Here is a 25,509-nt window from a genome sequence, read left to right as displayed (position 1 = left end):
TCACCGAGGTTTGGGCCCGGGATCGTAGGCGAGCCGCGTTCCCTCGCCTTCCGTCCGGGCGGCGCCCTGGCGCGCGAGCTGGCGGGCTGGCCGGTGATCTGCGTCGTGGGCGACACTTGCTTCGTCCATGCAGGTCTGACGCCAGAGGTTGCCACTCCGATTCGCGCCGCCGCCGCCAACACCGCCGCTGCGCGCTGGCTGAGCGGCGACGAGCCTCTGCCACCGCCGCTGCTGCTTCCGTCGGCTGTGGGCGGCCGCTCCCCCGTATGGACGCGAGTTTCGGCGTGGCGGCTCCGGACAGGTCTCGGACACGTCCCTGGAAATGTCGTGGACATGACCTGAAGGCGCGAGCTCGGTGTCGCGGCTCCGGCTGGCGACGCGTGCGATGAGGTAGGCTCGGCGCTCACGGCGCTCGGCGCGAGTCGGCTGGTGGTTGGCCACACCGTCCAGGAAGAGCGCCGAGACTAGCCGAGAGGTTCGCCGAGAGATTGGCCAAGATTCGCCGAGATTCGCCGAGAGGTTCGCCGAGATTCGCCGAGATTCGCCGAGAGGTTCGCCGAGATTCGCTGAGGCTGTGGAGCTCCGCTCAGGAGGGCATCAACGCCGCGTGCGACCGTCGGGTGTGGCGAATCGATGTCGGCCTCTCGCGGGCAATCAATAGAGAGAGAGGCGATGGGTGGAGCGGGAGACGGTCACACGGGAGCGACACACACACACACACACACACACACACACACACACACACACACACACACACACACACACACACACACACACACATCGTGAACTCCTCGAATCTCTAGGCGATGGGCGGCGGAGCGCCGCAGGCCCTCGAGGTGCGGCGCGACGGCAGCGTGGTGCGGCTCGGAGGCGGCGGCGGCGGCGCAGGCGGTGGCGGGGAGAGCGGGAGGAGGGACAGCCTCGGCGCCGCCTTGGCGCTGCGAGGGGGGTGGCGGCGCCGCCTCTTGCCACGGCCGGCGTTCGGATCTGTTTGGATCCGTTCGGAGCTGCTGCTCGGCTGTGTCTCGCGCGCCGCCAAGTGCAGCGCCACCGCCCCGTCCGTGAGTCTTGTCGGTTTGCTGTGCTCTGCGGCGGTGTCCAGCGCCGCCGCTTGTGACATGCTCTGAGGACGTGTCCGAAGGCGCGAGGTCGGCGGCGGCGCCGCTGCTCGTGCTGCGCGGCGGCGGGGCTGCGGCGTTGCTCGCGGCGTACACGCGCGCGCTCTCGGCCGCGCCTCTTGCGACGAAGGGCGCCTCGGCGGCAGTGGTGGCGGTGGCTGCGGACGGCATCGCGCAGTCGCTCACGCGCAAGGGCGGAGAGGCGTGGGATTGGGCTCGGACTCGCTGGATCGTTGTGTGGGGCGTGATCTTCTCCGGCTGGGCCAACGCGCTGTGGTTCGACCTCCTCTCGCGCCTCTTTCCGGAGGCGCGCCACAGCGGCATCGCGCTCGCCCAGAAGGTCCTTGTTAACCAGCTGGTGATGGCCCCCGCGCTCTCCGCCGCGTTCTTTGCCTTCACCGTGCTCACGCGCACGCCGCCTCCGGCACAGTCTTCGGAGGCGTTCGACCGATTCGACCTGAAGAAGCGCGGTCGCATCGGCTACCACGAACTCAATGTTCGCGCTCTCGGCTTTGCGCTCTCAGTCTGGTGGGCCGCCAAGTGGGCTGCGCTCCGCCGCAAGCTTGCCGCCGAATTGCTGCCGACGCTCGTGCGTGGGAACGCGTACTGGACTGTCGTGCAGACGGTCAACTTCCGCTTCGTGCCGCCACAGTGCATGGTGCTCTTTGGCAACCTCGCCTCGTGTGTCTGGACCACGTACTTATGCATCGTCGCGAACCGAGCTGCGGGCGACTCCTCACGTAAGGTAAGGTCCTCACGTACAACGTACACATAGAGAGAGTACCGGTCAGTATCTCGATCTTCATACGTAAAATTAAGACTCTCTGTGTAAGGACACCTCTGTCACGATCACCGCGCACAAAAGCCCTTGCGGCGCGCGCGGCGGCGCTATTTTATTGAAAATCTCCCGGAACCGGGGCCCTTCCGGGCTCCGGGGGTGGGCTTTCAAACGCCATCACGGAGAGGCCTCTGCGGGCTCTCGGGGCACAGGGAGACGGAACAGCCCGCGTCGTCCTCGGCGACGCCCCTCGCCGCCTCTCCGCACGGCGCGTCGGCTCCCCCCCCCTCCCCGCCCCCCTCCTCCACCGCGTAGCAGAGCTGCCCCGCCACCGTCTGCGCGTGCTTTCGCATCAGCCACTCGCCGGCGGCGATCGGCGCGTACTTCGCGCGCCCGCCCTCGCAGGTCGGGATGCACTCGACGCGCGCGTCCATGTTGACGTTGCAAAAGTAGGCGATGGACTGGCGGCGCGCGGTCGCCGCGAGCGCCTGCGGCGGGTTGACCACGCGGTGCGGCGTCGAGAGCCACCGGTCGTTGGTCCAGCGCGCCATCAAGTCGCCAAGGTTGATGACGAAGCAGTCCTGCCCGCGTGGTGCGACGTCGACCCACTCGCCCGAGGCGCCCATCGCCTGCAGCCCGCCCGCGTATCTCCCGCCAAGCCGCAGGATGGTCAGCGATCCGTAGTCGGTATGGACAGACGCACGCACCTGCCCCGGCAGCGGCGGCGTCCGCAGCTCTGGGTAGTTGATTGCACGAATCACGTTGCGGTGACGGTTGACCTTGTCGGCGAACCAATCCTCGCGCAGCCCGAGCGCGAGGGCCATCACAGCGTAGAGCGCCTCCGACAGCCTCGCCAGCGCCGCGTCGTACGCCTGCCACGCCCTCCGCATCCCGACGGACTGCGCAGGCCAGCGCGGCGCCGGCTTGTCGGGGTCCGGCTCTGCCGTGCCAAAGCAAATGTTGAACATCTCTTTGATGTCGCCCGGGTTGCGGCTCGTCTCATCGAGCGACGCCTGCAGGTTCTCCATCCCCATCCCGATGTAGCCGTACGGGTAGTCCGAGGACGTCGGCACCGCCGCCTTCTCAGCCAGCGGCCGGTCGAAGAAGGAGGTCGTCTCCTCCCAGCACGCGTCGATCACGTCGCGCGGGACGCCATGGTCGACCACGGTGACAAAGCCCACCTTGCGACACGCCTCGTCCCAATCGCGCGCGACGGCCGCCTTTCCGTCGGCGGTGCCCTCAAAATAGCGGCGCAGCGAGAGGACTGGCACCTCAGTGGCCGCCTGCGAGCCTCCAACACCGCGCCGCTTGCGCTCGGCCACCAAGCCCTGGGTGACCGACGAGTCGAGTGGCGTGCTGGACGCCATAAAAAACATAGGCGGTGGACGCCTCCAGTGCAAAGAGAATTCTGCTTCCAGCGCCCTGATGCAGGTGATCCAAGGAGAGTGGATCGCATGTCCGAGTTCTTTGAGGCCCTCGGTGAAAAGAATTCCCCCCGCGGGCCAGAGCGGCTGGCACAAAACGGCGAAAAGAATTAAAAAAAGGCTGGCCCTAACACAGGTACCTGGCGAGTAGAGGCCCCGCCCACCCAGGGTACCCTCTCCGAGGCTCTTTCGAGGACTCGCGGGGCTCTGCTCCAAGAGACCTCGCACAGGTACAATATAGTCCACTGCGAAAAGAAAACCTCAGTTTTCGTCGAAACGCGCCCGCCTTCAAGGCGGCGAAGCGCTTGCCGCGGCGCGCCGATTGCCTCCTGCGCAGGCAGCACTTGTCAGGACCCTGTCTGGCCTTCCGCATTGGCCGCGCATCGCCGATGCTGGTGGCGGACAAGCTCAATGTCGAGTCCTCGCTACGCGTGCGGATGCTCCAGATCCGAGAGCGCGAGTTTGATCTCTTCCTCGACCGGATCCGGACCATCGGAACGCTGGCGACGGTGCTCGCCGGACTCGGGCACGCCGGTCTGCTGTACACCAAGTACATCGACCACAACCTCTGCGGCACGCACGAGGGGTTCTGCGCCGAGCTGACCTACCCGTTCTTCACCTGCATTGCGCTCGGCGCTTCCATCATCACCATGTGGGGCTGCGTCCTCCTGGTGACGCAGGCGAGGGCCAGACATCCGAGACGCTTTTCCGAGACGTGTCCGTGACGCGTCCGTGACGCGTCCGCCTACTGATCCAGGCGCCAGGCGCCGCGCTGCATGGCCACCACGTGGACTACTCGGCCTGCGTTGACCTGGCGCGGCCCAAACCTCGCATCAGGTACACGCGTGCGAGTCGATCCCTCTCACGGCCCCCGCTGAAGTGGCCGCAGGTCGAGCGCGAGTTTGAGGTGGTGGTTTCTCTCGGAGCGGTCTCTGTGACCTCGTTCGTCGTCTGCGCCATCCTCTTCTTTTGGGCAAAGTTTGGCCAGTCTGTCAAGCACTTTGACCCGAACTTTGCCTCGAGGCCGCCTCTCCACTTGTCGAGTGCGCCTGCCTCCCGCCCGCTGGAGCGCACGCGCGCGTGCCACCACACGCCACGCCCAGGCACGGTATGCGCGTGCGAGGCGCACCGTCGGCGAGCGGCGCCCTGCACCACTCGCTCCCACGCAGGCGGGCTGGGCGGCTATCAGCACCACTGGGCGTCGTCCTTTGAGCACGGCAACAAAATCAACGCGGTAAGCGCCATTGCATGCGTGAATAGCTGTGCCCGTATCGCCCGCGAGAGGCCCTCTGTCCTGACCCCGGCACCGGACCGGTCAAAAATTCCTGACTCGTGTGTCCAGGTGCGAGACATGCCCACCGCCATCTTTTTGACGCTGATGATGCTCACCTTTTTGTACGCCATGTACCTTGTCAAGCAGTACCTCAACCGCCGCGTCTTCTACGTCCCAAGGCGCAAGATCGTGCGCGGGACGTGGTCCGGGATCGAGCGAGAGGCGCCGGACGGACGGCGGCCTGTGGACGCTCCTGGCAGGAAGAGCGAGAAGAAGAAGTGCAAGGAGGCTCCAGCGCCGTCTCCACCAGAGATGCCACCACCTACCGCTCCAACTCCCACGCCGCCGGTACTTGTAGCGCCGCCACCACCGCCGTCCGGGCCGCCGGCCTGTGACAACTACCCGGAAGCAAGCAGCCCGAGCCACGTCGACACGTATTACAAAGGGGCGGACACTCCCTTTGATTTTGCGGAACTCAACACTCCTCCCGGGGCTACCTTTGAGGACAAGCTCCAGGCTTGCAAGGACAAGTGCGACACCGACTCCTGGAGCGATCCCAACCGCTTCACGGGCAAGTGCGTGGGCGTCGGCTACGCTGCAGACGCAAATCACGCGGGACTGAGCTTCTGCTACGGCGTGATGGACCCGCCGTACCATCAGGACGCAGCCATGGAAGGCTCGCCAAACTGGGTCCTTCTGATGAAGGAGAACTGCGCGCCTCCGTCTGCGTCGCCGTCGCCGCCGCCTCCGTCCGCGTCGCCGTCGCCGCCGCCTCCGTCTGCGTCGCCGTCGCCGCCGCCTCCGAGCGATCCCAACCGCTTCACGGGCAAGTGCGTGGGCGTCGGCTACGCTGCAGACGCAAATCACGCGGGACTGAGCTTCTGCTACGGCGTGATGGACCCGCCGTACCATCAGGACGCAGCCATGGAAGGCTCGCCAAACTGGGTCCTTCTGATGAAAGACAACTGCGCGCCTCCGTCTGCGCCGCCGTCACCGCCGCCTCCGTCCGCCTCGCCGTCGCCGCCGCCTCCGTCCTCCTTGCCGTCGCCGCCGCCTCCAACCCCCCCACCGGCCTGCGACAACTACCCGGAAGCAAGCAGCCCGAGCCACGTCGACACGTATTACAAAGGGGCGGACACTCCCTTTGATTTTGCGGAACTCAACACTCCTCCCGGTCGCCGTCGCCGCCGCCTCCAACCCCCCCACCGGCCTGCGACAACTACCCGGAAGCAAGCAGCCCGAGCCACGTCGACACGTATTACAAAGGGGCGGACACTCCCTTTGATTTTGCGGAACTCAACACTCCTCCCGGGGCTACCTTTGAGGACAAGCTCCAGGCTTGCAAGGACAAGTGCGACACCGACTCCTGGAGCGATCCCAACCGCTTCACGGGCAAGTGCGTGGGCGTCGGCTACGCTGCAGACGCAAATCACGCGGGACTGAGCTTCTGCTACGGCGTGATGGACCCGCCGTACCATCAGGACGCAGCCATGGAAGGCTCGCCAAACTGGGTCCTTCTGATGAAAGACAACTGCGCGCCTCCGTCTGCGCCGCCGTCGCCGCCGCCTCCCTCCGCTTCGCCGTCGCCGCCGCCTCCGTCCTCCTTGCCGTCGCCGCCGCCTCCAACCCCCCCACCGGCCTGCGACAACTACCCGGAAGCAAGCAGCCCGAGCCACGTCGACACGTATTACAAAGGGGCGGACACTCCCTTTGATTTTGCGGAACTCAACACTCCTCCCGGGGCTACCTTTGAGGACAAGCTCCAGGCTTGCAAGGACAAGTGCGACACCGACTCCTGGAGCGATCCCAACCGCTTCACGGGCAAGTGCGTGGGCGTCGGCTACGCTGCAGACGCAAATCACGCGGGACTGAGCTTCTGCTACGGCGTGATGGACCCGCCGTACCATCAGGACGCAGCCATGGAAGGCTCGCCAAACTGGGTCCTTCTGATGAAAGACAACTGCGCGCCTCCGTCTGCGCCGCCGTCACCGCCGCCTCCGTCCGCCTCGCCGTCGCCGCCGCCTCCGTCCTCCTTGCCGTCGCCGCCGCCTCCCTCCACCTCGCCGTCGCCGCCGCCCTCCACCTCGCCGTCGCCGCCGCCCTCCACCTCGCCGTCGCCGCCGCCCTCCACCTCGCCCTACTGTGAGCCGCCTGCGGTGGTCGCAGCCGCCGTGAGCGGTTCTCCGAATGCCCTCGGCTTCTACCAGATGAACACGACAGGCCACTGTATGAGCAACGGCAAGCACCCGGCTACGCTCCAGGCTCCAAATCTGGTTAATGACGCCAGCGGGCTGCTCAACTTCGATGCCGCGGTGGAAGTTGCGGGTGCGCTCTGTGCGAGACTAACCTCTTGCACCAGTTTCGATGTCAACAACTATTCGGGCTATGATAACTCGCCGAACTTGTACGCCAGCAACGGACAGGCGATGCTCGAAGAGCTGCAAGGAATGGCGTGCAACGGTGAACATGGAGCCACCGGCCAGCCATGGATCGAGTTCACCAATTGTGGCCTACCAGCGACGCAGTCTGGCGTGTGGAGGTTCTATGACAGTCGAACGAGTGGGAACCGTTGTGCAGTCGGCGATGACTGTCCTATCACGGAGACTCAGACGTACGCGCACCCCACCAACGTGTGCTTTGTGAAGGGCGAGTGCGAGGCCTGCGACAACTACCCGGAAGCAAGCAGCCCGAGCCACGTCGACACGTATTACAAAGGGGCGGACACTCCCTTTGATTTTGCGGAACTCAACACTCCTCCCGGGGCTACCTTTGAGGACAAGCTCCAGGCTTGCAAGGACAAGTGCGACACCGACTCCTGGAGCGATCCCAACCGCTTCACGGGCAAGTGCGTGGGCGTCGGCTACGCTGCAGACGCAAATCACGCGGGACTGAGCTTCTGCTACGGCGTGATGGACCCGCCGTACCATCAGGACGCAGCCATGGAAGGCTCGCCAAACTGGGTCCTTCTGATGAAAGACAACTGCTGACTGCAGTCACAGCCGCCGCCTGCTTCAACGCAGTTCCAACGGCCGCACCGATGAGCCGGCCATCGGCCAGCCAGCCGACGAGTAAACCACGACCGTCTACTCACGCGGCTCGCGCGCATCCGAGTGCGCTAAAGGGAGGGGGCGAAGGGATGGCCAGAGGGGGTGGCCAGCTAGAGATTCAAACGGGGAACTAAATGAATAAACACTGACACCTCTACTACCCGCGTAGTACTAGGAGGTACTGTAGGTTAAAAATAGCAAGTCCCTGCGGAAACGGAGAGAACGGTGTGACGATTCATACGTGCATGTGCATGTGCATGTGCTCTACTACCACGTGGTCACCCATGCACCTCAGTCAGGCCTCAGGCGCCTGTGTGCCTCGCTGCCGCGTCCGGCGCCGGCATCGATCGCTGCCACAGGTCGTCCCACAGGTCGACTCGTCCCACAAGGTCGTCCCAAAGAGGAGACGCATCCAACCCGCCGCATTTCGCCCGCGAAAAGTCTCCCACTCGCGCCCTCCCCAAACCGAGTCCTCTCTACAGTTACATACATACCTGACAATCACCGGGTATACCTGGAAAATACCCGGGTAGTTTGCCGATTTCCTCAATTTTGCCCCAGATTTTGCCCCAGACCAGCTAGCTCTCAGACTCAGGGAAACTCGCGAGTTTCCCGAGGGAAACTCGAGAGAAACAGAATGGAGCACCAAACACCCTCTGTTTTCCCTAGAAATTTCCGGAAACGCAAAGTGCTGGGGACCCTCTATTTTCCATTTTGTTTGCCGGAAAAGTATGTATCTAAAAAGGGAGTGCAGTCGAGGAGGGGGGTGGGGGGGGGCGAGCGCGGAGCGGCAAGCATTGAGGGGGGCGGAAGGCGGCCAAATCGAGCGGCCTTGCGGCGACGCGTGGGGGCTGCTCCGGCCGGGCGGGCAGGCGCCTGAGGCCTGAGGTATACAGGCCAAATTGTGGTTGGTGGGTGGAAAGCACTTGCGATGCTTGGATGATTTCAAAACGAAAATGCAAACCGGAGTGCAGTTGAGCAGTAGTAGAGTAGGTAGTAGAGGTAGTCGTCTCAGTAGTGTCCTGTCAGGGCGTCCCGCGCGTGTCGGTCGAGCAACGTCTGTCGGACAGTAGGAGAGAGTGCGTCGTGTGTCGTGGGGATCAGTCCTGTCTGAGTAGGGGAGAGATGGAGAGGAGAGCCATTGAGCCTTGGCACCAGCCGGGCAGTGGGTTTGGCCTTGGCATCAGCCGGGCGTGTTGTTGATTTGGCCTTGGCATCAGCCTTGGCAGGCGGGCACGCGGGAAATGCACACAAGCACCAAAGGGGCGCAGCACCGACCTAACCCGTCGGAGGTGGGGGGAAGGGAGTCCCCTGGGTCCTGCGTGAGCGCGAGAGTAACCCCAAGAGGGCTGAAGATGAGCGCGGTGCGCGCAGGGGTCGGCGTGGAGGGCGATGAACGCGCCGCGCGGGCGCCGCCTCACCGGCCCTCGCCAACGCCTCCAAAGTGGCGCAGAGTGAGGCGGCGCACCGAGCGAGCACGTGAGCCCCGTGGCTCCAACCGGGCCCTTCCTTTTTTGAGCAGGTGTGCCGCCGCGCGAGCGACGCTCCGAGATCGCCCGAGATAGCGCGGCGCGGCGGCGGGCGGGGGGGGGGGGGGGGAGGCGTGGAGCTCCGAGATAGCCCGAGATAGCCCGAGATCGCGCGGCGCCTCGCGGCGAGGTGGATCGATGGGTTGGGAGCGACGGGGCGAAAGTGTTCAGTGCGGTAGATGGTAAGCTCGGGGCGCGTGATCCGGACTTGGGGGCCGGACGGCTTTCATTTCTCTCTGCGTTCTTGCACATGGAGTGCAAGATACTCGGCTGTCCTTCCCAAACTGTCACTCCCCTTTCTCCCGGCCGGGGTGGGGCGCGCGGGGGGGCGGCGGGTGTGCGGCGGGTGTGCGGGATGTATGTCTGTGGGCCCGAGCGAGAGCGATATGTCCATGTCCGCCTTGCGTTTGTTTCATATTAACATCGAAGGCTAAGCTCAATAAGTAACTCGGTGGTGCCTTGCCGCGACTCGAATCCAGCAGAGAGCCGCCGGTTGGCAAGGCTGCGCCTCGCATCTGCAGCAATCGCGACACGCGCCCGAAGCCCCACCGCAGCCGAGCTGCCGCCGAGCTTGCAGCCAGTCGGTGGCTTGCAATTGCCCGGTGCAGCGGCGTCCGGCAGGCTGCGCCCAAAGGCCCACGTCGGTGCCTCACTGCGCTATGAACCGAGCGCGGGCGCAGAGCGCGCCGCTCGACGTGCCGCCGGATCTTGCTCCCCACCGCCTCGTCGCGGACCTCCTGTCGATGCGGCTCGGCGGGTGGGAGGCCCGGCGGACCGCCGTGGTACACGTGGTGCAGCGCGAGCGCGGAGTCACATGCGGATGGGTTGCGAGCGGCGGAGCGCAGTTTGAGGACAAAATTGCGGCCGTGCGCGAAGCCACCGACTCGGCTCGCCCTTCCCCAACCGTCGCCGAGGCCGTCGCCCGCATCCGGAGCGAGGCTGACGCGGCGGTTGCAAACGCGAGGAGCTGCGGCGGTGAGGACGCGGGCTGCGAGCTGAGCGGCGTGGCAGCCCTGGCGCCGAGGTTCCACTCCGTCTTCAGCGACTGGAACGCGCTGCTGCAGCAGGCGCTGGCCGCCGCTCCGGACGAGGTGGCGCTCGCGACCGGCGAGCCGGCCTCTCCCGAGGCGCCGCGCGAGGCGTCGGCGGCGGCGGCTAGCTTCGACCCGCGGGCGGTCAAGGCGTACGCGGCCTTCGCGCACCTCAAGGAGGCGACGGGCATCGAGCGCGCCTTTCTGTGCGGCGCGCTTGCCCTTCCGGAGGAGGTGCCGCCCCACCGTATGCATGAGAGTATGACGTACTTACCTGACGAGGTCTCTTTGATCGCACTCCGCTGCCCGCTCGATTCCGCTGTGTCGTGTATGCACGGTGCGACACGTGATAAGCCGGGTATGAGACGCCACGCCCCCCCCCCCCCCCCCCCGTGAACATCCCCCAGGCGCTGCCCCACCTCCCTTCGCGCGCCTTTGCGGACCTGGTGATCGGGCTGCAGCAGCAGCGCGCCTTCGAGGAGCGGGTGCGGCAGGCGGCCTCGCCAAAGCTGCTCGAGCTGATTCGCGCAGGCTTCGAGCTCAAGCCGGAGCTGCAGCGGCTGCAGGAGCGCCTCCGCTGCGACTTCGACATCGCCGCGCTGCGCGCGACCCTCTCCGCGGACCGCTGCTGGCAAATCATGACGGACCACCTCGACAAGCTGGAGCATCAGACCCCCACAGATCTCCCCACATCTCCCCTTTAGGCAAATCATGACGGACCACCTCGACAAGCTGGAGCAGCTGCAGCTGCTCGTCTACACAGAGATGAGCCGTGTGGCCGCCGCGGGCGAGAGGCACGGAGCCGCACAGGAGGCGGTGCGGCGCACTATCGAAGCCCTCTCGAGCGGCGGCGGCAGAGGAGGCGGAGGCGGCGGAGGCGGCGGAGGCGGCGGCGGAGGCGGCGGCGGCGGAGGGGCGGCGGAGGCGGCGGAGAGCCTAAGCCGGTTGGCGGCGGAAGAGATCAAGGAGGAGCTCATCCGGCGCCTCGGCGCCGCCACCGCCGGCAGTCGCAGCCCCTCGCCCGCCGCCGCCGCCGCTGGTCGCGCCGCCGCCACCGCTCGGCTCGACGAGCCTCTGCCCGCGGGCTTCGCGCAGATCCGCATCTCGATCGATCGGCTGCTCTTCCAGCGCCGCGTCGGCGCGGGCGCGTCCGGCACCACCTACCTTGCGCGGTACCAGGGGGCGGACGTGTGCGTCAAGGTAGCCGGCGGCGCGGCAAACGACCTCGAGGCGTGGAAGACGGAGGTACGCGCGCTGGCCAAGCTGCGGCACGCAAACATCGTGCGCTGCCTCGGCGGGCCGCCCGAGCCACCGCGCGCAGGTGTGTTTCTTTCTTGCACGGCGCGTTTCTTCTCCAGGCGTGCTGCTCGAGCCACCGACGCACGGGCTTGTGCTCGAGTACATCGAGGGCACCGACCTCACGCGCGCACTGGCGTCGCCAACGCCGCGTGGGTTCGCCCTCTGCGTCGGGGAGGGTATCGCCGACGGGATGCTCTACCTGCACACGCGCGGCGTGATGCACCGCGACCTCAAGGGCGCCAACGTGATGGTGGGCGGCGACGGCTTGCGCACTGTCAAGATCATCGACTTTGGGCTCGCGGCGCGCGCGCCGGACGACACCAAGGCGGGCGGCTGGCTGACGGCGGAGACGGGCACGCACCGCGGGGCGGCGCCTATGATTGAGTGTGTGATTCAGATTCGTTCGATGATGAGTCCTAGGCACGTACCGCTGGATGGCGCCCGAGGTGGTGCTGCACGAGCGGTACTCAAAGGCGGCCGACGTCTACAGCTTTGCGATGGTCTGGTACGAGCTGCTCTGCCACCAGCTGCCCTTTGCCGACCGGCCGCCGCTTCAGGCGGCGGTATCCACCGCCCTGAACGGCCAGCGGCCGCCGCTACCGCAAGGGACGCCGGCACCGATCGCGCAGCTCATGACGAGCTGCTGGCAGCGCGACCCGGCGAGCCGCCCGTCGTTCGGCGAGGCGCTGCAGCGCGTCCGGGGCTTGCGGGACGAGGGAGGGCTGAGCGCGGCGGACGTCGCCTGGCTCGACGCGCCGGAGGGCCACCCCGTGTACTATGTGACGCGGCGCAAGGCTGCGTCCGCGACGACAGGGACGCCCGCCGCGGCCGAGGGGGCGTCGGGGATGTCGCGCACCGAGGCGGAGATGGACGCGCTCGCCGCCAGCGGCACTGTCTCCTGAGATGCCCCTCCGGCGGTTGCCACGAACTCAAGGCTGTGCACAGCCGTCGGGCCGCGTTGCCGCTGGGACGGGCCCGAACGTCGGGGCGAAGGTGCCTCGCGCAATCATACGTAAGAGGGTGTGCCGTGTGTGTGCGTGTGAACGAAGCGAGACGACCAAAAGAGGTGTCTGAGGTGTGAGGAGCGGGACGCGGTGCGAGCCCTATGTGCTGTGACTACGGACTTCTAGTACGTCAAGCTGCCGCAATATTTCTTCCGAGGATTGCTTGTACACCCCCCTCCGAGGGGGGCCCTCCCTCCCCTCGGTGTTCCGGGCGAACGGCGTAGCCTCGGCCTCCGCCTGCTTGAGCTCCGCGCGCCGGCGCCCCGCCTCGCGCAGCGACGCCCTCGAGGGCGGCAACGCCGGACGGTATAGCTGCTCGACGTCGGCCCCGGCCGGCGCCGCCACCGTGCTCAGCACGGGCACGGGCCACGCCTCCCTCGTCGCCGCCCCCCTGCCTTCGCGGCCGTCGCGTTGTGACGTCCTGTCGACTCCGCGGCTTGCGCGCTGCGCCGCCCGGCCGCTCGCCAGGAGGGATGCCCCACGCCCCACCCACGTCAACGGGTTGGTCATCACGGCTCTGGTGTGCTCGACCTCGCGACGCCTAGGATGGCAACGCATCAGGCTGCAATCGGGACGCTCCGGGCCGGGGTGTGCAGCCGGCGCGTCGCCTGGCGCTTGCCGGCCGCCTCCCTCAAACGCCTACAATGCCACACGCGAAATCCCTCTTCAGCGTCGCGCCTGCCTCTTCCGCGGCCGGGCGAGGTGGCGGGACCTGCGGGGCCGAGCCCGCTCCGTCCGAGCGCCCCCACCGCCCGCTCCGCCGCGCCCGCACGCGACGGCGAGAGCGCTGCGACCTAGCGTGACGTGCAACCTCGAGCGATTGGTGTGCCGATTACATCGGTGTGCGGTTACATCGGTGTGCCGATTACGACAAATGGTGTGGCATCCCCCCCCGCACACCGCACAACGCACAACACTACGCCCAACAGGTGCTCGTCTTTCCCCTTGTCGGACTAAGAACAGCCAACACAACACACAACAAGTGCTCGTCTTTTCTCCTCTGATACAAAGAACAGGCAACAAAAAGAAAAAAAGTCGATTTCTCGCAGCCAGCACGACTCCTCTTCGATCGATCACGTTTTGCCGCTCCTGCCTGAGGAGCTCACGTTTGTTCGTATTGAGGGCCTAGTCCGTAAAGCACCGCCGCACACGACAAGGGCGTCGCCGATCGATCGTCCCCCGCCGCCCGCTCCGCCGCTCCTCCCTCCGTAGAAGACCATACATCACACATTCCCCCTCCTTCAGACGCTTCAGGCTGCGCGACGCCCCCCCCCCCGGGGGAGCCCCCTTTTTTTTTTTTTGGGGGCCTATTCCTAAAAACCCCCCCCCCCCCAAAAAGGGGGTCCCCAATTATTTTTTCCCCCCCCCCCGTTCCCCCGCTCCCCCCTCGGGAGAAGGCCAAAAATCCCCCTTTCCCCCCCCTTTAGGGCTTTAGGGGGGGGGGGGCCCCCCCCCCCCCCCCCCTCCCTGAAACCCGGGGGGGGGGCCCCCCCCCCCCCCCCCCCACCCCATTGGCCTGCACAAGCTTTTCCGGCAAACAAAAAGGAAAACAGAGGGTCCCCAGCACTTTGCGTTTCCGGAAATTTTCAGGGAAAACAGAGGGTGTTTGGTGCTCCATTCTGGAAACTCGCGAGTTTCCCTGTACCCTGAGTCTGTCGCAGAGCAGGTCGTGAATGAGCTTGCCTGTGGCGGGGGTGGGCGGGTGCACGGAGCTAAGTGCCTCGCCACCCTCGCAGGAGTCGCTTAGGCGGCTCCCGTGGTGTACCTGTGTTAGTGCCAGTGCGCGCCAGTCCCGTGCCCAGTGTTGTGCGAGGGAGTTTTGTTGTAAGATTCTTTTTCGCACGACACACCACGGGAGTTGCTGAGCGACTCCTTCGGCGCGGTTGTATCGCAAAAAGGCTCACTCCCACAACCATTGCGCTCCCCGCCATGCTACGCCTCTCCACCCGACTGCTCACCTTCGCAGCATTCGCCCGGCAGTCGGCAGCCCTCCGCGTTGCTGCGGCACCGCTCGCTCGCCGCGGCGTCCTCTTTGCCGCTCCTCTCGCCGCCGCGGTTGCAGCTGCGCCCGCCGCTTATGCCGAGAAGGGCCGAGCCTCCGACGGCAAGTGGGCTCGCCGCTACGAGGCCTTCACCGACGACGACTTTAAGGGCTTCGAGACCACGTCGACCGGCCTGCAGTACAAGATCGTGGAGGAGGGCTACGGCGTCAAGCCGACCACCGGCCAGAAGATCAAGGCCCACTACGCAGGCTACCTGGAGAACGGCGCCAAGTTCGACGCGAGCTACGACCGCGGGTCGCCGCTCGCGTTCGAGGTGGGCGTCGGCCGTGTCATCAAGGGCTGGGACGAGGCGCTGCTCGACATGAAGGTGGGGGAGAAGCGGATGCTCAAGATCCCGTCCAATCTCGGGTACGGCTCGCGCGGCGCGGGCGGCGTCATCCCTCCCGACGCCACGCTGGTCTTCTACGTGGAGCTCGTCACCATCGCGGCGTGATCTGCCGTCTGGTGTGTACGCGCGGCTCGTACGATGTCGGCTGTTCGGCATGTGAGACCCATGTGACACACGCATGAGAGAGCAAATATTGAATTATGAATATAGTCCAAAATTACTCGCTATAGCCAATACCACACATGACTCGGTCTCGTTCACAGATACCAACCACGGCGATGAAGAATATTTTGACTCGTCGCGGGAGCCGGGGGACAGGCTCGCCGCGGTTCTCGCCGATCTCGGCGATGCGCGCCGAGCCGCCGAGGCCGCACACACACCAGTGAAGTGAGGGAGGACGCTGGCTCTCGTCCTCGCGTCAGTGTGCGGCGGGCGGAGTGAGGGAGGGCGGGCAGGGCAGGTCGAAGAGCGTGGAGAGCTTTTTGAGCGTCGTCATCGGGTCGGCGTCGTCGATGGAGTGGCCTACTCTCGGACATGTCCAACGGAGATGTCGTGCACATGTCCGGGGGCAGAGGCGCTGTTGCTCTCGGGGCCGCGGCGCGCGCGCCGACGGTGCGCGGCGAGGTGAAGATCTCGTAGTCGTTCCCGCCGACAAAGGTCTTGTCGCCTGCGGAGACGCAGAGGACGGCTCCGCGACGGTTCCGCGACGGTTCCGAGACGGTTCAAGGAAGTGTCTCGTCGCCGAAGAAGTGGATCTCGTCAAAGTCGGCGTGAGGGAGGTACTGCAGGCAGAAGGTCTTGTCCCACCTGCGGGGGAGGGGCCAGAGTAGGTCCTCTGTCGCTCCTCCCTCCTCTCCGCTCCTCTCTCCACCTCGCCTCGCCTCTCCCTCGCCTCTCCCTCGCCTCTCCGCTCCTCCCCGCTCCTCTCCCCTCCCCTCCTCCCCGCTCCTCTCCCCTGCCCTCCTCCCCGCTCCTCTCCCCTCGCCTCCTCCCCGCTCCTCTCCCCTGCCCTCCTGCCCGCTCCTCTCCCCTCCCCTCCTCCGCGCTCCTCTCTCCTCTCCCCTCCTCCCCGCTCCTCTCCCCTCCCCTCCTCCCCGCTCCTCTCCCCTCCCCTCCTCCCCGCTCCTCTCCCCTCCCCTCCTCCCCGCTCCTCTCCCCTCCCCTCCTCCCCGCTCCTCTCTCCCCTCACCCCTCGGGAAAGACATCAAACGAGATCTGGCCGCCGATCGAAAAGGTGAGCTTCAGGTCTGCAAACTCCTCCTTCATCCTCGCCACCATCGTCTCGCGAACCTGGCAACGAAGGGGTTTCTTTTATTTATGGGCGGAAGGGAGCACGCGGAACCGTGACGCCGACGCCGCGCGAACGGCCGCATCCTCGCCGCCCTCCTCCCGCCGCCTCTTGTTTGTGTGCCCTTGCTTGCCACAGTCTCTCTCTCGCTCTGCGCGCGCACCTTGCCGGCGAGGTCGAGACTACATCTCGGCCAGCATCGCGGCTAGTTCGCGGCTAGCTCGCGGCCAGATCTCGGCTGCATCTCGGAGAGATCTCGGCTGCATCTCGGAGAGATCTCGGACACCTCTCGGCGACATCTCGGCCGCATCTCGGCGACATCTCGGACACATCTCGGCCAGATCTCGGCCACAGGCCGCACCTTGTTGGCCAGGTCGAACTTTTCAAACTCGTTTCGCTCCTCGCGCGAGCAGTTGCGGCCGATGGGCGACACGTTGAGCATGCCTGCACTCGCAGGGCGCGGCGGCGAGGCGCGTCGCGAGCGGCGGTCGCCGAGACGTGTGTGCACGTGTGTGGAGATGAGCGGCGGAGGGCCGGTGGGGGCGGGCGGCTGCAGCAGCGGCGAGGGATGAGGCGCGCGCCCTGGCGGAACTCGACAAAGGTGCCTCGCTTGACCGGGATGTCGAGCTGCGCAAAGTAGGCGAGCACCCAGTTGATTAGCCGCTTCAGGTTCTCTTCCCCTGCGGCAGCCGGGAGAAGGCGCAGCACGTGAGGAGCGGTGTGAGGTCTGCAGGTGCGAGCGGCGCGGAGCCTAGATGCTGCACGAGTGAAGTCTGGCCAATGACGACGCCGTCCTTGTGCGCGAGCAGCCCGTTCTCGGCGAAGCACCAGTCGAACAGCGAGGGCGAGTCACCGAGCTGCTCCTTTTGCTTCACCAGGTCCGAGCCACCGACCACGCCGATCGCGATCTTTTCGCGCAGCGTCGCGAGGAAGCTGAGCGTCTCTGGAGAGACGGTCTTTCGCGGCTCCGTGAGCGTCCCGTCCACGTCGAAGAGCGCGAGGACGCGAGGGTTCTTGGGCATGGAAGCGGCGGCGGCCCGACACACAGGTTTCTCGAGGTTCTCGAGGGCGATGTCCTTGGCGCGTACACAGGTTTGCAAAAAAAACATTTGATTTGCCGTCGCTCACGCGACACTAGGCACCGCGCTGCGAGCCTGTCGTGTCCCTTGTCAGGAGCAGGAGAGCCCCACCTGTCCCCCTGATCGTCCTTCCAAAATCCTGCTCGTGCAGGTGTGGACCCTGTCCTCCTCCCCTGTAAATTGCCCCCTATGGCCCTATCCCTTGGCTCTCCCCGACACAGTTTCGCGAGCAAGAAGAAAAAAATAACCCCCTTCTCCGCCTGTCCCGGCTAGTTCCCCAGGCTCGCCGGGCGGGGGTAAAATTCTTTTTCTCGCGATGTCCACCCCGCCGCGCCGCCGCTCTCGCCGCCTCGCCTCCTCCTCCACCGCTGCTCCCTCGCCAGGCACGGCGCCGCCCGCCCGCCTCCTCGACCTCCCCACGGACCTCCTCTTGCGCGCCCTCTCTCGCTGCGACCCGGCCGACATCGCTCGCGTCGCGGCCGTCTCGCTGCTCTTCCACGCCTCCCTCGCGGAGGGGGGCATCCGCTTGTGGGCGCAGGAGCGCGGCTTCGAGCTGCCGGCGCAGCCCGAGGGCGAGGGCTGCGCCGTGCGGTGGCTGTGCTTTTCTGCGCTGCTGCGCGAGTCCAACCCGCCGGCGAGGGCGGCGGCAGGCGATCAGCACAGCGTCTTCATCGACGGCGAGGGGCGGCTCTCGTCGTGCGGCTCGTGTTCGGCTGATCACGGGCGGTTCGTTCACGGCTGGGGCGTGACGCGGCTCAATACGCCGACCCGCCTTCCCTCCCCGCTGGGAGGCGAGCGCGCCGTGAGCGTGGCGGCTGTAGGACACCACAACCTCGCCCTCACCAGCAGCGGTGCCGTTTGGAGCTGGGGCTGGGGAGGCCACGGCCGGTTGGGCCACGGCGACGATCAGGCCCAGCAGCAGCCGACTAAGATCGGGGCTTTTGATGGCCAGCGCGTCGTCGCTGTGTCTGCTGGCTGGGCCCACAGCCTCGCCGTCACCGCCGACGGCGCTGTCTGGAGCTGGGGCATGGGAGCCTATGGCATGTTAGGAGGCGGGGGCCTGCTGGGCCATGGCGACGACCAGCGCCAGCTGCTGCCGAAGAAGGTCGAGGCCTTTGCTGGCCAGCGCATCGTCGCTCTGTCCGCTGGAAATAGCCACAGCCTCGCCATCACCGCCGACGGAGCTGTCTGGAGCTGGGGCTGGGGAAACTCTGGCCGGCTGGGTCACGGCGACCAAGAAGACCAGTGGCAGCCGAAGAAGATCGAGGCCTTTGCTGGCCGGTGCGTCGTCGCTGTGTCTGCTGGAGGGTGGCACAGCTTCGCCACCACCGCCGATGGCGCCGTCTGGAGCTGGGGCGTAGGAGAAGATGGCACGCTGGGCCACGGCGACGAGCAGCGCCAGTTGCTGCCCAAGAAGATCGAGGCCTTGGCTGGCCAGCGCGTCGTCGCGGTGTCGGCTGGAGCATTCCACAACCTCGCTCTCACCGCCGACGGCGCCGCCTGGAGCTGGGGCAATGGAGACCGGGGCCAGTTGGGCCACGGCGACGCGCAGGAGCAGCTGCTGCCGAAGAAGGTCGAGGCCTTTGCTGATCAGTGCGTTGTCGCTGTGTCGGCGGGAGGCATGCACAGCCTCGCCATCACCGCCCACGGCGCCGTCTTTACCTGGGGCGAGGGCGATCGCGGCCGCCTTGGCCACGGAGAGGACCTGTCGGACCAGTTGCTGCCCAAGAAGGTCGAGGCGTGGGGTCCGGGGCCGTGATGAGAAGGGCGAAAGGGCGCACAGGACTGTGCTGCCATGAGCGTTGAGCCTAGTCGCCCCCTGCCAACGTATCCGAGAGTGGAGAGAGGCGAATCCGGGACGGTAGAGGTTTGTGCATGGTCCACTGTGGGCTGCTGCACGTCTCTCGTCTGGGCCTTCTTGTTGCTAGGCCGTGATGTGGCTTCCCGAGGACATAAATGCGTCTCCTAATTCGTTTTGCGGTGGATTATCTTTCCAGCGCGCGCCAGTCCCGTGCCCAGTGTCGTGCGAGGGAGCTTTGGAGCACTTGGAGCACTTGGAGTGCAGTTGGCAACCTCACATCCAGGGGCGCCGGGGGGCTAAGAGGCACACCCAGCGGGCCATGATCGGGATCGGGTTGCGGGCAAGAAAGCCCTCGCCGAGCAAGCATTTTGTTTTTCTTCTCGGGTGAATCGTGCGTGTGCGAAAGGCTTTTGGAGCACTTGGAGCACTTGGAGTGCAGTTGGCAGCCTCACATCCAATAGCGTTGTAAAATAAGCTGTGGTCCCCTGTTTTCACGGTGCTCAGGCTGCCCCCCGGTTAAGATCTCGTGCAAAACTCTTTTCACCACCTTCAAGTACACCCCCAAGACTTCCCAAAACCGCCCAGGATGAGCTCCTGAGGTGCCAGTCTGCCCGAGATATGACCGGTTGAAGTTGGGGTTCCACGGTCAGGATGGAGGTGCCGAACCCGATGGGGGTCAGCCAGGGAGGCTGTTGTGGCGCACCGGACCGCCCCCCAGCACCGTGCCCCACCCAACTGCATCCATGGGAGTCACAAACGGTGCTGCACTCGCGGCTGCAAGCACTCACGACACTCAAACCCACCACCTGCCTCCTACCCTGTACGAGGAGCCATTTTCACCCGTGCAACATCTGCACAGGTGTACCGCCGACGCTCAAGCGCCCGGCCCCTACTAGAGTAGTCTTGGGGGACCCACAAACGACCAATACATCCACTCGGGGCTGCAGCATGTGTCCGGGGGGGGCATCCCCGTGAAGCAGCCAGCAGGTGCCGGACACGGCGTTGGCCGTCTTGGACCGAGATCAGGGCGCAACTGCCTACCTCGTGGGGCTGAAGGACCGTCATGGGGTCGGCTTTGATGCTGCCAATCAGTCGGGTCGATAGGTGGCGCCCCAGCGAGATGCGTCGCGGGTGCTCGGCGTCGCCTGCTTGAGTGGCCTGAACGCACTCGCGGGAGCCAGAGAGCAAAGGTGTGCGCGAATTGAGGCTTCTGAGCGAGTCCAGGCAAGCCACAGGACCGGCCATGTGCGTGGGTAGTCGAGCGGTGGCCGGAGGAAGCCTCCAGTAGTGGCTCTCACTTCGGCACCTCAGTCTCGACCACGACCATCCTTCTCGGGTGCTTGTGTGTGGATGTCATGTCCGAGAGCTGCGGAGCAGGCTGCACGAGCGTGGCTACGAAGTTGGCACGAGCGGCTACGATGTTGGCACGAGCGGCTGCGAGGTTGGCAGCTCGAGCGGCGGCGAATTCGTTCACCCAGTGCTGTACACGCCACCGGCAATCGGCGCTACCACCGCGGTAGTCGGACCGTCCTCGACTCGACATCCGATGCGACCTACCGCGGTCCTCCTCGCCAAGCACGACGGCGACCACTATCACAACGCGCACACTTGCCGAGTCGCAGTCACCGGCTTCGAGGTTGACGCCTCTGGCGAGACGTGGTATGTGGTGGAGACACGGTTTGGCAGAGAGGGCACCGGCGGCCCGCCCATCATCGTCCGCCGCCGCTTCGGCGACTTCAAGGAGCTGCACGACGCCCTTGGCTGTCCGAGCGGCCTCGCACCAGAGGACATGACTGGCCAGCTGTCCGTGCGGCTGCGGGAGCTGATCGGTCCATCGCCGTTCGGCACTGGGTGCATCGGGCCGGCTCCCGGCGGGTGCCTCGGCCCATCGCCGTTCGCCGTGACCAGTGGGTGCTTCTTCTTTGCGGGCGCACGCCGCGTGCAACGGCAGCTCCTCCTCAACTGCTACCTCTGCAAGGCCGCCTGCGACTCGACCTCGCGCTGGGTGGGCGGCACTTCCGAGACGCGCCTCCGTCGTCTCACGATCTCCTCTCGCCCGCCTCCCGCCTCCCGCCTCCATGCACAACGCCTGCTTCTCTTCCACTCACACATCTGCCGCTGCCCGTCCGCCCGGCGGTGTCGGTGACGCGTCCACGACGCGTCCCCAGGTGGACGGGATGCGCAAGGACGTGCAGGACGAGGCGGAGGCGCTGCTCTCGTGCGCGGACAACGGCCTGGCTGCCCTCAAGACCAGCATCATCGCCGCCGTCGCCGCCGCCATCGCCGCCCCCCTCGCCGCCGCCGCCATCGCCGCCGCCCACGCCGTCCCCGCTCTCGCCGCCGGCGCGCTCGCGGCGCTGTCCTCCGGCCTCATGTCGCAATCGCCAAAGCGGGCGCTGCCCACGACAGAGGCTGCCGGCGGCGGCGGCGCCGGCGCCTTTGACTCGTACTTTGACGACGCCGCCAACCCGAGGCTGCAGCCCGCGCTGCAGCGCTTCCTCGGCCTGCGGGAGGGGGAGGCGCGCTTCGGCGTGGGGCCGCTGCGCGGGCAAGCCCCGCCGCGGCAGCGTCGCGACGCCGCGGGGGCTGTCGACCGAGCCATGGCGCTGCGGCGGCCAACCTTGCTCGGGAGCGGCGCCCTGGTGGCCGAGAGCCGCGCCTGGCAGCGCGCCCACGCCAAGCTCTCGCGGCGAAGCGGGCGCGGCTTCTTCTCCGCGCCGGGCCGCGTCGAGACGCTCGACCTGCCGTACATGGGGGGCGGCGGGCTCGCACGGGTCCCCGCGTAGAGGCGGTCACGCGCCTCGGCGGGCTTGGCAGGCCGTGTCGCTGAGCAGGCCTTAAAAATAAATAAAAGCCAAGGCGTTTTCTTCTTTCTGGCGCCATGAGTGACCCCCCCCCCGCGAGTACACACACACACACACACACACACACACACACACACACACACACACACACACACACACACACACACACACACACACACACACACACACACACACACACACACACACACACACACACACACACACACACACACACACACACACACACACACACACACGCGAGCATTTAATTTTTGTTCTTTCTGGCGGCATGAGCGGCGCCCACCACCCAACCCTGCTGCCCGATCTGGCGGTGGGCGACCTGGGCTCGCTGCGCGCCGTCCTCTCCGGGTGGGGGACGCGCGGCACGTCGCTCACGGCACAGCTCGACGCGCGGCTCGACACCGAGAACCAAGACACGCTGCTCACCTGCGGCATCCTCTCTTAGAGATTGAGAGGAGTGAGGTAAGGTAAGGTAAGGTAAAGGTAAACTTCTCCACACACACACGAGGTGAAGCCGCGTATCATGTTATGAGAAGCCGAAGTGGAAGTGGAGCGAAGTATCAAGTATGATAGAGCTGTGTTAGATCGATTGTTAGATGCCGATTGCCGATTTCTCATTTGTCCGTGCATGCGTGCAATCGTCTTTTTTTTGAGAGAGAGCCTGTGCCTGAGTGCTAAAATAGAGCCTGTGTGTGTCTCGCTCGGCGACGGTGTCGTGAGTCCGTCGGCAGAGTGCGCGCTCCGCTCCAGCCTCCACGCTCCAGGTGCGCCGACGGCGCGGGCAGGCTCTCTCCGCACCTCCCCAGCTCCACGAAACTGTATCCGTCTCCGGGCACCGGGGTAGGGTGCCCACAGGACCCAAAAAAGAAAAGAAAAAAGAAATGGGCCACCCCCGATCGCAGCACTTCGTGTTGGAGAGTCGAGATATTGAGAGTGTGACTAGGAGGGAGGGACGCTGGGGATTCTCAAAGGTATACCCTTGGAATGGCCGGATCCAGCCTTAAAAGTACGAGATCGCGCGCGCTTCACGCACAGCACCGCCTGTTCTCCGCGGCTGAGTGACGACGCGTGCCGTGTACCAGCAGAGTTGGGCGCGCGCGGCGCGACGGCGCCCGCGAGGGAAGGCGCGGGTGCAGCGGCCGCCGGCGGCCGTACCGCCCGCCACCCGGCGCAGCAGCGGCCAGCGCAGCGGCCGCCGGCGCAGCAGCCAGAGCAGCCGGTACGCGCCTTGCGAGGCGAGTACTGCCGTCCGGCAGCCTTGAGGCGGCCGGGCGGCAGTACTCGTTCGAACTTTGCGAGCCGTGCGCGCGCCGAGGCGCCCGCGGCGCGCGCCCGCCCGGCTGCCAGTAGGAGGCGGCGCAATATGGCCTATAGTACAGCCCTTGAGGAGGAGGAAGAGGCTGGCTGGCAGTGCTGTATGCCGCCGAGGGGCAGTTTTGGGGTGCTGACCCACGCCCAGGGGGCTGCAGAACGCGTCCGCAGCCGGGACAACCCGCCCCCCCAGCCGAGGCCGGTCGAAGCCCACTTGGGCACAGCCATGAGGAGTCCTCTTGGTGCTCCTGGCGGCCGTTGGAATGGCGAGCGCGCGCCGAGGGGGGGGGGGGGGGTCTTGCTTGCTCCACACCGAGCGCCATCGGTCCGGACCGGCGTGCCCACCGAGGGGTGGCTTGCACAAGGTCTGAGCCGCGGGCGCTCGGCGCCAAGTGCAGTGTCACGCTCGCACTGGAGCGGGTCACAATGGGAAACCCTCGTTTCCTATGTGCTCGGTCAACGGAAGAGGCCTCGCTCCTATTGGAACACTCCAACATCAGATTTGCCTCGTGCGTCCCTTTTTGAGGCGGAAAGCTATTTTCTTTTGGGTCCTGTGGGCACCCTAACCGGGGCGCTCGGGCGGGGCCTCAAGTCGCGTTTTTGCGCACGGCAGTGGGTAGAGCACATGCAAACATAACCGGACCGCGTGCCTCACACACTCACAGTACAAAAACGCACAAAACAGACTAGAGAGTGAGATTGAGACCGAACATAAAGTCGCGCGCGCGCGAATCGCTTGCGCGAGCGTCTATCTATACTGACTTGGACGCTTCGAGGATTGACTACTCTAGAGCGGGGACTGGCCGGTCGTGCTCGCGCTTGCGGATCGCGTCGCGCAAGAAGCCGAAGGTGCACGCCGTGTCGATCATCGCCTCGAGCCTGGCCGGCTCGACCCGCGGCGCCCGCGTCATGATCCACAGGTAGGAGCTGCTGCCGACGTTGGAGCCCACGATCATGTGGCTGTAGTCGTCCGGCACGTCGAGGATGTAGTAGGGGAACTTGACGGGCAGCGCGCAGCCGCAGAGCGTCGGCGAGACGCGCCACAGGGTGCCGAAGCTGTCGTCCGCGTCGAACCACCCGACCTGCGGCACCGCGCGCAGCGGGCCGTCGAACGAGCCGCTGTTGAACTCGAACGTGACGGTGAAGCGCCTCCGGGCGGCGTCCCAGTCGTAGCGCTCGGTCTCGTTGTACGCGCCAACCTCGGGGTACGTCGGGATGACGGCGTGCACATACCACTGCACCATCAGCCGCAGCGGGTCGATCTTCCGCTGCATGGGGCCGAGGCCGGGCAGGAACGGCTGCCTCGGCGTGTCCGGATGCGGGTCGGCGGCGGGGCACAGGAGCGGGTTGGAGCAGAGGCAGCCCATCGACCCGCAGCGTGAACGCGGCGATGCGAGCTGCCAGGCTGGCACAAAAAATAAAAATGCAAAAAAAGAGCGTCTGAGTTGGGGAGGGTAAAGAAAGAAAGAAAACCAACACATAAATAAATAAATAGAGCAGTCATCTCCAGGGAGAGATGGGCGACGCACACGAACACAGATAAAAGAAAGAAAGAAAGAAAACAGACAACCCAAGGGAGGGATGGGAGGACGGCACGCCGCCACCACACAGGGATTTTAAGGAGAGGTGTGTGGTGCGCTAGCCGTCGCCCACCCTAGGGAGTCTGCCTCTTCCTATCTCTCTTCGCAGTCTCTCTCCGATTCTCGCTGCAACCTTCATGCCACCTCGCGGTCGTCCCACTCTCGTCGTTCTCTCCCTTGTCATTTCCTCCGAACACGAACACAGATGGGGAGATCGTGATTTGCGGAAAATTTCTTTTTCTGCTGTGAAAATTCCGGGTGGAGAGAGGGAAAACCCCGACGGGAGGGCCCAGACCTACCCTACCACCCCTTTTGGTTAGGTTAGGTAGAAAGGTGAAGACAGCCAGGCTCGGACTGGACACCAACGCGGTACAGGTCCCGGTCAATTGTTCCGCATCAAGCAAAAATAAAACACATGGTCGAACACATCCCTACTCCGGCTCCCGTTTGTGCCTCGCTCGAAGATGGAGACCGCGCCGCCCACTAACGCCGCGGAGGTTAAAACCGAGCCCGGCACCGCCCACGCTCTCCCCCCTGCGGCGGAGGCCGCGCCCGCGGTGCCGGCAGTCGCTGCCCAGCCCCCTGCGCCAGCAATCGCGCCAGTATCACTCACACAGCCTGCAGCACTGCAAGCGCCAGCACGCACCGCGCCGGCCGCGCCTCCCGGCGTCGTGCCCACGCCAGCGGCGCCTGTACCCGTCATACCGCCGTCGCGCCTCCCGGGCTCGTGG

General features: G+C 65.8%; 6 protein-coding genes across 6 annotated transcripts; 3 read left to right on the top strand and 3 right to left on the bottom strand.

The window, feature by feature from the left end:
- Positions 1-2,063: 2,063 nt before the first annotated feature.
- EMIHUDRAFT_61413 (hypothetical protein) lies at positions 2,064-3,263 on the bottom strand (the record flags this gene model as incomplete). Its single annotated transcript, XM_005775385.1, has 1 exon — positions 2,064-3,263. The coding sequence occupies one exon, from the start codon at positions 3,261-3,263 to the stop codon at positions 2,064-2,066; it is 1,200 nt and encodes a 399-aa protein (XP_005775442.1).
- Positions 3,264-3,709: 446 nt separating this feature from the next.
- Positions 3,710-7,580, top strand: EMIHUDRAFT_95611 (hypothetical protein; the record flags this gene model as incomplete). The annotated part of the gene is made up of 5 exons (XM_005775384.1): positions 3,710-3,991; positions 4,210-4,363; positions 4,490-4,554; positions 4,663-5,538; positions 5,931-7,580. The coding sequence occupies 5 exons, from the start codon at positions 3,710-3,712 to the stop codon at positions 7,578-7,580; spliced, it is 3,027 nt and encodes a 1,008-aa protein (XP_005775441.1).
- Positions 7,581-9,786: 2,206 nt separating this feature from the next.
- On the top strand, positions 9,787-10,904 carry EMIHUDRAFT_447773 (hypothetical protein; the record flags this gene model as incomplete). Its single annotated transcript, XM_005775383.1, has 2 exons — positions 9,787-10,434; positions 10,608-10,904. Exons 1-2 carry the CDS (start codon positions 9,829-9,831, stop codon positions 10,902-10,904), a joined length of 903 nt encoding a protein of 300 aa, XP_005775440.1. The 5' UTR covers positions 9,787-9,828.
- A 61-nt stretch (positions 10,905-10,965) lies between these two features.
- Positions 10,966-12,401, top strand: EMIHUDRAFT_447772 (hypothetical protein; the record flags this gene model as incomplete). The annotated part of the gene is made up of 4 exons (XM_005775382.1): positions 10,966-11,016; positions 11,296-11,521; positions 11,559-11,885; positions 11,920-12,401. The coding sequence occupies 4 exons, from the start codon at positions 10,966-10,968 to the stop codon at positions 12,399-12,401; spliced, it is 1,086 nt and encodes a 361-aa protein (XP_005775439.1).
- Positions 12,402-14,395: 1,994 nt separating this feature from the next.
- EMIHUDRAFT_414472 (hypothetical protein) lies at positions 14,396-17,253 on the bottom strand. The gene is made up of 7 exons (XM_005775381.1): positions 16,934-17,253; positions 16,764-16,862; positions 16,544-16,626; positions 16,084-16,184; positions 15,637-15,701; positions 15,502-15,561; positions 14,396-15,416 (listed from the first exon to the last, which is right to left on the bottom strand). The coding sequence occupies exons 1-7, from the start codon at positions 17,202-17,204 to the stop codon at positions 15,313-15,315; spliced, it is 783 nt and encodes a 260-aa protein (XP_005775438.1). The 5' UTR covers positions 17,205-17,253; the 3' UTR covers positions 14,396-15,312.
- Positions 17,254-23,980: 6,727 nt separating this feature from the next.
- Positions 23,981-24,565, bottom strand: EMIHUDRAFT_95606 (hypothetical protein; the record flags this gene model as incomplete). The annotated part of the gene is made up of 1 exon (XM_005775380.1): positions 23,981-24,565. One exon carries the CDS (start codon positions 24,563-24,565, stop codon positions 23,981-23,983), a length of 585 nt encoding a protein of 194 aa, XP_005775437.1.
- Between the last annotated feature and the right edge of the window lie 944 nt (positions 24,566-25,509).

The sequence above is a fragment of the Emiliania huxleyi genome, assembly GCF_000372725.1.
Source record: "Emiliania huxleyi CCMP1516 unplaced genomic scaffold EMIHUscaffold_3, whole genome shotgun sequence".
NCBI lineage: Eukaryota > Haptophyta > Isochrysidales > Noelaerhabdaceae > Emiliania > Emiliania huxleyi.
Note: the sequence above shows the minus strand (reverse complement) of the source record. Positions and strands in the feature narration are given on the sequence as shown.

Bases quoted from the DNA above. Each gene is read 5' to 3' on its own strand.
- EMIHUDRAFT_414472 (XM_005775381.1), bottom strand. From the start codon at position 17,204: ATGCCCAAGAACCCTCGCGTCCTCGCGCTCTTCGACGTGGACGGGACG. The intron at 16,627-16,763 runs GCGCGCGCCTCA...CTGCGAGTGCAG, and splicing joins CTTTGTCGAGTTCCGCCAGG to GCATGCTCAACGTGTCGCCC. The intron at 15,417-15,501 runs GCGCGCGCGCCG...GTCCGAGAGTAG, and splicing joins CACCTCGCCGCGCACCGTCG to GCCACTCCATCGACGACGCC.